A 12,643-nucleotide genomic window follows, 5' to 3' on the forward strand; every position below is an offset into this window, starting at 1 on the left:
ATTCCCGCAATTTATCAAAATCAGTACGTCTGAAATCCAATACTTTGAGTTTTGTGTGTGCGCACTCTGCCTTCGCCCTTATATCAAACCATACGGTGTGATGATCACTATTGCATAGGTGGGCACCCACCCGGATATTGGAAACACTACCCCCATTCATGAGCACTAGATCCAGCATCGACCCTTCCCTCGTGGGTTCCATCACCATTTGAGCAAGGCACTTTGGCAGGCATCCACAATCTCCCTACTTCTTTCCGATTCCACAGACGTTCCAATCCATGTCAGACAAATTGAAATCTCCTAACAGTAGCACCACCCCTTTCAAACCAATCTTTTGAATATCTTCTATCAGATCCTTGTCTAACTTCCCCGTTTGCGCAGGAGGTCTGTAGATAACCCCCGTGTGGATACAGGTTCCATCTTCTCTTTTCAGGACGATCCATAAAGCTTCTTCCTTTCCCCAGGTTCCCCACATTTCAGCCACTCTGATATTGTCTCTCACATACAGAGCCACTCCTCCACCTCTTCGGCCCTCTCTATCCTTCCTAAAAAGTTTATAGCCTGGTACGGTTACATCCCATTCATGGGAATCGTTGAACCACGTCTCCATAATAGCAACAATATCCAAGTTTTCTTCAAACATCAGGGCTTGCAAGTCTTGAACCTTTTTACTTAGACTACGAGCATTTGTGCACATAGCTTTCCATGTGCTTAGAGAGTTTAGGTGGTTTACTATGTTTACATGACCTTTCCCTCTGCCATCATGTTTATTCTGGGGGTGACTTTCCGAAATCCCTTGTTTCCTTTTGTCACCCCCACCCTCTAGTTTAAATGTCTAGAAACATATTGTCTGAATTTCTCCCCAAGGATCCTTTTTCCCATTACAGAAAGATGCAAGATGTAAGGAACAAACCCTCAAAAAACTACAGACAGCACAAAACACAATGGCAAGACTCATCTATGGCAAATATCGCTTTGAAAGCGCAAAACTGCTGCTTCATAAACTATACTGGCTACCCATCAAAGCACGAACATTCTTCAAGATCTGCACACTGACCTACAGAATTATATTCGGCCTTTCACTGGAATACATGATCGACCTAATAAACCTATCATTGAACAATGCTACCAAGAGTGTGAGGTCTTATCTTACCCTCCTTTTCCCCAGCTGTCAAGGACTGAAATACAAAACAAAATACACAACCTGCTTCACTTATATCTGCACCAAAATCTGGAACACCCTACCTAGAAACCTAAAGTCCATGAACAATTATCTACAATTCAGAAAACACCTGAAGGCCCACTTTTTTAGATCATCCTTTCCTGACAAACTTTTGTAGTTCAAGCAAACAACCTATTAGCACCTCATAAACACAATCTGGATCTAATCAGAACCTGTTCCATTACTACACAAGGCCCTATGCCATCTGTCTCCCACAAATCTCATGGTAGCACACTGTCCTTCAACATGTAACCTGATTTTCCTTAAGTAACCTATCAGCCGCTTTGAACCTTACTATGTAACCTGCTTTTCCTAGTAACCTGTAAAGCCACAGGTGGGAAAATGTGGGGTACAAATACAATAAATAAATATGTTTGGGTTCACTTTCCATAGGAAAAATTTCAAAATAGAAGTATGTGCATGCAGGGCTAGTATAAGAGTATTGGACAGTCTAGGTAAACATTCAGCCTTACACCTCCCTGCCCTTCAAATTAACTTTCAGGCTCCTAATCTGCTCTCCTCAAGATGACATGCTTTTAAATGTTAAATGTTTCTGTATATATATGTCACATGGAGCATAAGAATAGCCTAAAGGAGCAGCAGGAAGGGAACCAGAAATCAGAACCAAAGGAGAGGCAATCACCAGATACGAAGTACATGAAGATAAAAAGAAGCGGTGCGACAGCTTAGAAAGACTCAAAAAGTGCTTTATTCAAATTCATCAATAAAAAAGGTAGTACCAGGTGTAAAATATCCAGGCCACCACAAAACATTATAACTTAGCCCAACATGTTTTGGTGATTATAGCGCCTGCATCAGGGGCAAATCAATATTTAATTTGAGTCAGATAATATATCCACCTATAAAATAAGCAAAATCATAAAATCAACAACCTAAAATTCTAAAAAAGAAAACCACTAATTGAAAAGTAAGAACATAAAACAAATGCAGGGTGGGTGTATATATATTTTATCTTTCAAGGTATACCACTTCATACAGAGCCCTTTGCAATGCTGCAGTTTATTTCATTACAGTAACATTTTAGGGGCCCTTTTACTAAGCGGTGGTAAGCCCACCACTTAGTTACCGAGTGCCAATCTGGAGATTCCGCCAGCCCAAATCGGGCACCAGTGGTAGTTCTACCCCCAGTGCATGGCATTTCCAGTGCTAGCAGAAATATTCAAAAAATATTTCTGCAGGTAATCTGGCAGCACCACACGCTACCCGGTTACCACCAGGTTAATGCGAGAGTCCTTGCTGCCACCTCAATGGCTGGTGGTAAGTGTTCCCACCACATCGCCACACAGTAAGAGCAATCTTACCGCGTGGCCATGTCTTTTTTCAGGCAGTAGAAGAGAGGGTCCAAAAGTACACAAGTCCAATAGGCAACACAAACAAAGCACAAAAGGGCCTTCAAAGTTGAAATAACGTGGTAACTTTATTGAAAAATGACCCAATCTACAGAACCCGCTACTACACATTAGAATCTTTGTGACTAACAAAACGGTGTGTTTACTGCAACGCGGTCTATTTGCTCATTGGCATTCGAGACGTCCAATCATTGACCCCTGAGGACTCTGAGCACCGAAACGCGGCCCATGTCTTTTTTCAGCCTTTTTACTGACTGTGGTAAAAAGTGCCTCAGCACACAGCAAAAATGGCCTCCATCACTAGCACAGGGCCCTTTTTACCACAGTTTATTAAAAGTGCCCCGTAGGTTGTTGATTTTTTTGTTTTTTGTTTTTTATAGTCTGCTTTTTGCTGTCCCTTCTCCCTTCCCTCTCCTTCTAGAAGCTACTGCCCTATGTGACTGCCTAGTTTTGCCTAATGATTGGACCAGCCTTGTAAGGATACTTTTCCTTAGAAATTTGATATTACCTGTGCACATACCTGCAGTATAATTTAGGTGGTTTGTTAAAAAATTGTCCACATGGAAGGTAATTTTACAACAGGGGGACTGCAAGTAATACTGCAAGTTACCTGTGTATGTCCCCAATCTACTTACTGCTTACTGGGCAGACTGAGGGGCCCTTTTAGTAAGCCGTATAAGTGTCTATGCATGCCCAACATGCGTAAAAATGGAGTTATTGCCCGGCTACCGCGTGGCTCTTCCAATAATTTCATTTTTGGTGCACGGCCGATATGCATGTCTGAAAAGTATATTGTTTTGGGACACGCGTATCGGACACACACCAAGTGGCATTTGACATGTGTAGGTCAAGCATGTCCATTTTCAGCAAAAAAAAATTTTTAAGTCATTTTTTGCACACTCCCAAATGATTCTACACACTCCCAAAACACGTGCCTACACTACCGCAGGCCATTTTTCAGCGCACCTTAGTAAAAGGACCCCTGAATGATGCCATTTCGTTCTTTATCTGCTGAGATAAATGTATGGATGTTCTTTACTTGACATCATCTACTATGTAAAGATACCGATATGCCTTTTTGAAATAGGCTCGCACAATAAAAATCAGTAGCAAATAAATGCTGTTGCACAGATTTATGTCTGCTCTAAAAAAAAGTATAGATGTGTGTGTGCTACAAAAGGGAAATATACATTTAACAAACTTACCCTCCTGTTTACTAAGCCATGCTAGTAGCTGCTGTGCGCTAATGCTGGCACAGCCTATTCACTTTGAATGGGCTTTGTTGGTATTGCCACGCAGCAGCTGCTAGAGTGGCTTAGTAAACAGGGGTGTTACTTAAATTTATGACAGCCCTGTTTGCAAATTGGTACCCATTTCTGAGAAATTTAGCTACGAGATGCAAATGAGCTGTTGACTCATTTACATCATTAAAGTTCACATAAAATTGTTCACATGTTTCCATGACCACCAGGGCCGTGCATAGGGTCTCCGGCGCCCCCCTGCAGTTGGCGCCTCTGGCGCCCCCCCTTTGGCACTGCACCGCCGCCGCCCCCCGTTGGCACCGCGCCGCTGCCGCCCCCCCCATTGGCACCGCACCGCTCCCCCCCCGAAAACGATCGCTACACTGCCCGCCCTCTTCTCCCTAGATCCTTTTCCTTTTTTTTTTTGTTTAAATTTACCTCTGTCCGGCGGCAGCACGTCGGGGCGGGGGAGCGCTGCCTCCTTCTCACTGACGCTACGCCGCCGGACAGAGGTAAATTTAAACAAAAAAAAAGGAAAAGGATCTGGGGAGAAGAGGGCGAGGTAAGCATGGTGCGGCGGGGCGCCCCCCAGAGGATGGCGCCCTCCTGCCATGCTTACCTCGCTTACCGTGTTGGCACGGCCCTGCTGCAATCCATATCCAACCATGCCCATCTGTCCCCTGCCCCCTCCATTCATCCCTATCCAGCAATTCCCCTCTCTCCCTGAGCCCTGCCCTCCCAATCCATGCCCATCCATGCTCCTCTGTCCCCTGCCCCCTCCATTCATCCCTATCCAGCATTTCCCCTCTCTCTCTGAGCCCTGCCCTCCCAGTCCATGCCCATCCATGCTCCTCTGTCCCCTGCCCCCTCCATTCATCCCTATCCGCAATTCCCCTCTCTCCCTGAGCCCTGCCATGCAATCCATATCCATCCATGCCCATCTGTCCCCTGCCCCTCCATTCATCCCTATCCAGCAATTTCCCTCTCTCCCTGAGCCCTGCCCTGCAATCCATATCCATCCATGCTCCTCTCTCCCCTGCCCCCTCCATTCATCCCTATCCAGCAATTCCCCTCTCTCCCTGAGCCCTACCCTCCCATCCATCCATGCCCATCTGTCCCCTGCCCTCCTGCTCCCATGTCCCAGCTGCCCGCCCTCTTCTCCCCCCCCCCCCCCAACATCCCTTTCCTTTTTTTTTCTTTTAAATTTACCTCTGTCCGGCAGTGCAGGCGCAGCGTCAGTGGAGGCGGCGCTCCCGACGTGTCTAGCCTTCTCTTCACTAAGTGTCCCGCCTTCTTCTGACATCATTTCCTTGACGTCAGAAGAAGGCGGAACACTGAGTGAAGGGATGGGAAGGCTAGACACGTCGGGAGCACCGCCTCCTTCACTGACGCTGCACCTGCGCTGCCGGACGGAGGTAAAGTTAAAAGAAAAAAAAGGAAAGGGATCTTTATTCTTGCGGGAGAGAAGAGGGCGGGCAGTTGGGCAATGGAAGTGGGAGGGCGAGGTAAGCATAGTGCGGCGGCACCCCCCAGAGGACGGCGCCCCCCTGCCGTGCTTACCCCGCTTACCGTGTAGGCACGGCCCTGTAACTGATCCCTGTGTGCCCACTTTTAAGTGCTCTATGGGCTCATTTTTGACAGAGAAAAGCGTCCACAAAGAAACCAGCAGATGGACTTCTTTTTCACAAAAATGTCCAAATCGTTATGTTTGAAACCCATTTTTTAGAAGTTTTTCTATGCTGTTCATTTGCAGTGTGTCCAACTCACAAGGGTGCATGTCGGGTGGGATTTGGGCTTAACTAACACTAACAAAACAAAAATGTCCAGGGCTAAATGTTAGACGGTTTGATTTAGACCTGTTTCAATGATGACTAAGCCATAAAAAAGTGCCCTAAATGACCAGATGTCCACTGGAGGATTAAAGAAATGACACCCCCTTATTCCCCCAGTTGTCACTGACCCCCTTCCACTTCCCAAAGATGTGAATAAAATAGTACATATCATCCTCTATGACAGCTTCAGATGTTATGGCCAGTCCTATAAGAGCAGCAAGCAGGTCCATGGAGTAGTCTAGTGGTCAGCAGTGGTGTTCCTTGGTCGGCTGCCACCTGGGCGGATTGCCACTGCGCACCCTCCCCCCCCCCCCCCCCCGGTGCAGCGTCATCTGTCCTCCCCGGGTTCAGCACGACACCACCAGCCCTGGCACAGCGTGTGTGGTCCCCCCCCCCCCCCCCCCCCCCCCCGGTGCATTCTTCCTACCTGCTGGGAACAGCCACGCGGCTGTCGGCTCCGCTGGTTCCCTGCTCCTTCTGCTCCGGAACAGGAAGTAACAGCAGAGGGAGCAGGGAACCAGCGGAGTTGACAGCCACACGGCTGCTCCCTGAACCCCTCCTCCCATGTGCACCCAGGGCAGACTGCCCCCACCACCCTGCCCTCGATACACCACTGGTGGTCAGTGCAGTGCACTGTGGAGAAGGGGACCATAATCCACTCTGTTACACTTGCAGTGGAAAGTGTCAGCCCCCCAAAACCCACCAAAAACCTACTGTACCCACATATAGGTGACACATGCGGCCATAAGGGCTATTATAGTGGTGTATAATTGGGTACAGTACGTTTTTTGTGGGTTTTTGAGGGTTCGCTATACACATTATATAAGAGGGTAAGGGTGAGATGTGTACCTAGAACCTTTTATGTGAAGTCTATTGCAGTGCCCCCTAGGGTGCCCCACTGCTCTGCTGGGATGTCTCTGTGGCCAGTCTACTAAGAACGCTGGCTCCTCCTACATCCCAATGGCTGAATTTTGTATGTTTTTCATGTGGACTTTTTTTTTTTTTTTTAAATGGTCCAAAAAATGGTGACTGTAAAATCAAAATAATAACCAAGCAGTACATAAATTAGCTAAGTACATCAATGCTGGCCTGGATGCATGCTATTTTCCTTTAACGTTATCTTATTTAAATAATTGCACTTTTTTTACTCTGTCTTTTCCCAGCTACGCAACCCTTCAGATAAGTTTATCTACGCCACTGTCAAGCAGAGCTCAGTGGATATTTATTTCCGGAGGCAAGTGGAACTGAGCACAATGTATCGCCACATGGAGAAGCACAACTACGAGAGTGCAATGGAGGCAATCCAGGCTGTGCGGGACAAGTAAGGGAACCCGGTCACTAATGGTTACTGAGGTGTTACAGTAGCAGGGCAGTGTGTGACACAATGGTGATGCTCTCTATAAAATGACAGTGATAATGCAGTTGCTATATTAGTTAATTTAGATAAGATGTAAATGATACAATTTTATTGAAAACTTTTGTGTGCATTCTGCAACAGCAGAAATAACTGGTTAAGTGCCACTGAAAATTAGAAGATAGCCCCAAACAAGCAATTTAATCGGTCAGTGGCTGTTCCTGGCCAGTTAAATTGTTTTGAATACTAACCAGATAATGTTTATTTATTTATTTATTTTACATTGTTTTTTAATTAACATGTTATTTCTTTATATAAATTTTACTTTATTACATTCTATTTTCCTTACAAGTATAATACTTGGATGTTGTAATTAAATTGCATTAATTAAAAAAAAAAGAATTATGACATTTACACGCCTATATGTGTGGACATAAACATGTAACTGCCAAAGCTCCACCTCAGCACTATTCTGTACGTAACCCTGGGTTTGAGTATTTGCCTAGGCAAAACAAATTTATTGATTGTGGGGCCAAGGCTGGGCCTGGATAAATATCCAGGAGTCCAAACAGGCAGTTCTGACTTTTATAACTCTAAACACAGCAACTCAGTTGACACCAATAAGGTTGTTCTGAACCAGAATTTAACTATGGCTTTCTCAAAGTCACTTATAATTTGTAGCAGTGGCAAAGGCAATCAACATATAGCAAACAGAACAGTAACTTTAGCCAAAATATTTACAAATGTCCCTCCAGCATTTCACCCTGTACCGCCTGAGTGCAGCTCTGGCATACACTCATTTGTGAGGTTTACCTTCTTTACGCCATCTCTGCAATGGGGTGAAGCTTACCCAATAATTCTCACACAACCGGTTGTCAATTCAGCAACTTCTCTTTATTTTTCTTTACTGCAAATGACAGACACGATCATAGCAGAAGCAGTGCACAAACAGCTTACTAAAACATAAGAAAAAGAAAAGATTAGAAGTGGGAAGAAGAGCTAGCAGTCACCTGGCTTCCCAAGTGCCCACCAGACTCCCCCCCCCCCCCCCCCAGAAGCTAAGGTGTTCTCTCATTTTAAAGGTTTTTCACCCAGCTCTCTATCCTTTCCCTCTTATCTGCCTGTCTATTCTTTCCACCTATCATCTCTCACCCAGTCTTCATCCCTCTCATGTTCCAGAATAATCTCCATGCAGGCTTTTTTTAAGGCAATTCATATGTGTAAGTCCCTTTCCTGAAGAGCTTATAATATCACCATTTTTGCCATGCTCAAAGTGCACTGAACTCTCATACATTCTCATCAGCACTGCCACACAGGTCATACACACTTGTCGTTAATGTTTTTAAACTATGTGACAAGTCTGCGCAATCTCTCTAACTATTCGGTTCTTCTTTTTAGTTATTTGTCTAGGTCATTGGCCTGCTCTGGCCTATCTTCCCTTGCTGCACTCCCTTAACTCCTATATCCTACAAGGTGGCAGGGATCAAACACAGTTCTTCTTGTCCTTGCTTCCACTGCAGGATGCAGATAGGCTTATCAATTCTCCTTTGGTTATCACTTACAGTTGCTGGCAAACTTGATGAAACTCAGGAAGACTGAGTTCAAATGGTGACTGAGTAGAATTTCTTTAGCTGTGCTGGAATCCACAGATACTCCTGCAGAGGTGATACTTTAGTTCTTTAGCCTTAAGATGTTCCTGGATCACAAAGGATTGTGCTCAGGCAGGGGGATGATCAGAAGCAAACGCCAGCGCTAGAGGCTCTTAGCGCCATATGAGCACCGGCGTTTGCTAATGCCCCATGATCAGAGCCCGTGAGCGTGTGAAACAACGCGCTTAAGGGCTCTGAACGCAACTAGCATGCAAATGCTTGCTAAACAGGGCTAAACATATTCATCGCCAATTATCAGCGGCCAGCGTGCCAAAGATTGGGTCGCTGGCCATGGTAAACCCAATGCCAGCTCTGAGCTGGCGTTAGGGTTTGCAAATCATTGGGGAGGAATGGTGAGTCCTGTCCAGCATGCATTTGCATGCTGGCAGGCACCCATTCTCCCCAACAACAAACTTGCCAGCAACAGGGAGCTGGAGGTCCACTGGATCTCCGGTCCCCCCCAACGATCCCCCCCCAGGTTCAGGAGGGCTGGAGATCCGGTGGGTCTCCAGCCCCCCCTAGTCCCACAGCAAGGGGTCCCTGGTGGTCCAGTCTCCCTACCGTGTGTTGGAGGAGGGAGGGTAGCCTGCCTCCGTCCTCTTCCTGCGACGCCGCAAAATGGTGGCACCCAGCCCTGCCCAGTGTATCTTGGGATGCGCTGGGTGGAGCTATATACCATATAAGGGAGAAACTCCTTTATATGGTGTATAGCCCTGCCCAGCGCATCCCAGGATACACGGGGCAGGGCTGGGTGCCACCATTTTGCAGCATTGCAGGAAGAAGAGGGAGGCAGGCTACCCTCCCTCCTCGAAAACACAAGGTAGGGGGTCTGGACCACCAGGGACCCCTTGCTGGAGGACTAGGGGGGGCTGGAGACCCACCAGATCTCCAGCCCTCCCTGAACCTGGGGGGGATCATGGGGGGGACCGGAGGTCCAGCAGACCTCCAGCCCCCCTGTCACTGGGGGGTGGGGGGTTGGTTGGTCGCTTACCTGGGGGGGGGGATCGTCGGGGGGACCAGAGGCAGGGGCAGGGGTAGTTGGGGCCTGGTGGTCCCATGGACCTCCAGCCCCTGTGTTTGACAGGTTTGGGCTTTTGACACAATTTGACACAGGTTTGGCACAATTTTGACACAGGTTTGGGCTCAGGCACAATTCTCCCGCACTTCTACCCCATGATCAGAGATAATTGCGTGCTTAAATTTGCATGCAATTATCTCTGATCATCGGTACGGTAAAGCCCCGCGCTGTTCCAAAGCTATTTTAGAGCGCTGTTTGGAACAGCGTGGGGCTTTTGATCATCTGCTTGAAGGGTGCCTTGCTGGTAGTCACAGAGTAGATCAGATTTCTCTTCTTCTCATGCATCCATACAGGTTGGCCACTTTAGATTCTGTTTCCTGCACTTCAGTAGCAATCTATATGCCTTTTTATTGTAGTTGTCCGGCAGTAAAAGACTCATGGGCCGATTCTCAAAACCTACTATCAACAATTAGGACAGTTAGCATAGGAATAGCACACATTTTAATCTGCATGGAATGCTCCTTTACCACATGGAACAGCGTGCACACCAGTGATGGCCGAAAATTGTATTTAAATGTAGTCAAATGTATGTTAATTATGTCATTTGCTATGCCTTCCCAGTGCTCAGTGAACAAACAAACCCTACTCGGAGCTGGCGGTGGGAGTTTTGAAGAGAGGATTTCTTTTGATTTTCATTTTAAAATGTGCCAGTTTTGATTTCTTTTGGAAGAGGAAGAAAGCCCTGCAAACCTGTAAGCACTGGTACAGAAATATGCTCGAATCCGAACAAACCTGAAAATGAAAGCACACATTGGTGCCTATTTCTGTGCTTAAATATAAGCCTTCCAAGTAAAAATAAAAATGAAAAGCTTATATTTAAAGGCACAGAAGAAGAGCACTTCATGATCAGGTTTGCCTGGCACATGCGCAGAAGAACTGCACTTACCACAAAACTCTGCGCATGTGCCAAGCATGTTCCTCCCTGTGCTTTTGCTTTTACAGCGCAGATATAATTTGAATATCTCACCGACTTTCTGTTTTTATTGAACCCTCATCTCCATCCCTCATTCTCGGAGACTTCAACATACACGTTGATGACCTGTCCAACTCTCACGCTTCTCAGTTCCTCACTCTAACATCCTCCTTCAACCTCCAGCTATGTTCCACCACCCCTACTCACCGTGATGGCCATTGCCTTGACCTCGTCCTCTCCTCTTCCGGCTCACCCTCCAATTTCCACACCTCAGCTCTTCCTGTCTCTGATCATCACCTGATCACCTTCACACTTCTTCACCCTCCCCCTCAGCCCCGCCCAACATTAACCACTACTTCCAGGAATCTCCAGATTATTGACCCTCCCACCTTATCATCTAGTATTTCTAATCTCCTCCCCTCCATCATGTCCTCCGAGTCTGTTGACGAGGCTGTCTCCGCTTACAATGCCACTCTCTCCTCTGCTCTGGACACCCTTGCACCATCCACCTCCCGTCCCACAAGACGTACTAATCCCCAGCCCTGGCTGACCCCTTGCATCCGTTACCTTCGCTCCTGCGCCCGATCTGCTGAACGCCTCTGGAGGAAATCTCGCACCCATTCAGATTTCCTTCACTACAAATTCATGCTATCCTCCTTCCAGTCCTCACTATTCCTTGCCAAACAGGACTATTACACCCAATTGACTAATTCTCTCAGCTCTAACCCTCGTCGTCTCTTCGCCACCCTTAACTCCCTCCTCAAAGTGCCCTCCGCTCCCACCCCCCCGTCACTCTCTCCTCAATCACTGGCTGACTACTTCCGCGACAAGGTGCAAAAGATCAACCTTGAGTTCACTACCAAGCCACCTCCTCCTCTTCACCCTTCAACCCTCTCCCTCAACCAACCAACCCAGACCTCCTTCTCCTCCTTTCCTGATATCTCCGAGGAGGAAACCGCCCGCCTTCTTTCCTCCTCAAAATGCACCACTTGTTCCTCTGATCCCATCCCCACCAACTTACTTAACACCATCTCTCCTACTATCACCCCCTCCATCTGTCATATCCTCAACCTCTCTCTCTCCACTGCAACTGTCCCCAACACCTTCAAGCATACTGTAGTCACGCCACTCCTCAAAAAACCATCACTAGACCCTACCTGTCCCTCCAACTACCGCCCCATCTCCCTCCTACCCTTCCTCTCCAAGACACTTGAGCGCGCAGTCCACAGCCGCTGCCTTGATTTTCTCTCCTCTCATGCCATCCTTGATCCGCTTCAATCCGGTTTTCGCCCTCTTCACTCGACAGAAACAGCACTTTCTAAAGTCTGTAATGACCTGTTCCTTGCCAAATCCAGAGGCCACTACTCCATCCTCATCCTCCTGGATCTATCCGCCGCTTTTGACACTGTCAATCATGACTTACTTCTTGCCACACTGTCCTCATTTGGGTTCCAGGGCTCTGTCCTCTCCTGGTTCTCCTCCTATCTCTCCCACCGCACCTTCAAAGTTCACTCTCATGGATCTTCCTCCACCCCCATCCCCTTATCTGTTGGTGTTCCCCAGGGATCGGTCCTTGGACCCCTTCTCTTCTCAATCTACACCTCTTCCCTGGGCTCCCTGATCTCATCTCATGGTTTCCAGTATCATCTCTATGCTGATGACACCCAACTGTATCTCTCCACACCAGACATCACCGCGGAGACCCAGGCAAAGGTATCGGCCTGCTTATCCGACATTGCTGCCTGGATGTCCAACCGCCACCTGAAACTGAACATGTCCAAGACCGAGCTTATCGTCTTTCCACCAAAACCCACTTCTCCTCTTCCTCCACTTTCTATCTCAGTTGATAACACCCTCATCCTCCCCGTCTCATCTGCCCGCAACCTCGGAGTCATCTTTGACTCCTCTCTCTCCTTCTCTGCGCATATCCAGCAGATAGCCAAGACCTGTCGCTTCTTCCTCTTTAACATCAGCAAAATTCGCC

General features: G+C 47.3%; 1 protein-coding gene across 4 annotated transcripts in view; it reads left to right on the forward strand.

The window, feature by feature from the left end:
• Positions 1-12,643, forward strand: part of GRIN1 (glutamate ionotropic receptor NMDA type subunit 1) — a 703,940-nt gene that overhangs the window by 538,993 nt on the left and 152,304 nt on the right. For all 4 annotated transcript variants that reach the window (XM_030206505.1, XM_030206506.1, XM_030206507.1 and 1 more), the window contains one exon: positions 6,829-6,986. In XM_030206505.1, the coding sequence (XP_030062365.1) occupies positions 6,829-6,986 (158 nt within the window). The remainder of the gene's footprint in view (positions 1-6,828; positions 6,987-12,643) is intronic.

Source organism: Microcaecilia unicolor, chromosome 6 (assembly GCF_901765095.1).
Source record: "Microcaecilia unicolor chromosome 6, aMicUni1.1, whole genome shotgun sequence".
Classification (NCBI taxonomy): domain Eukaryota; kingdom Metazoa; phylum Chordata; class Amphibia; order Gymnophiona; family Siphonopidae; genus Microcaecilia; species Microcaecilia unicolor.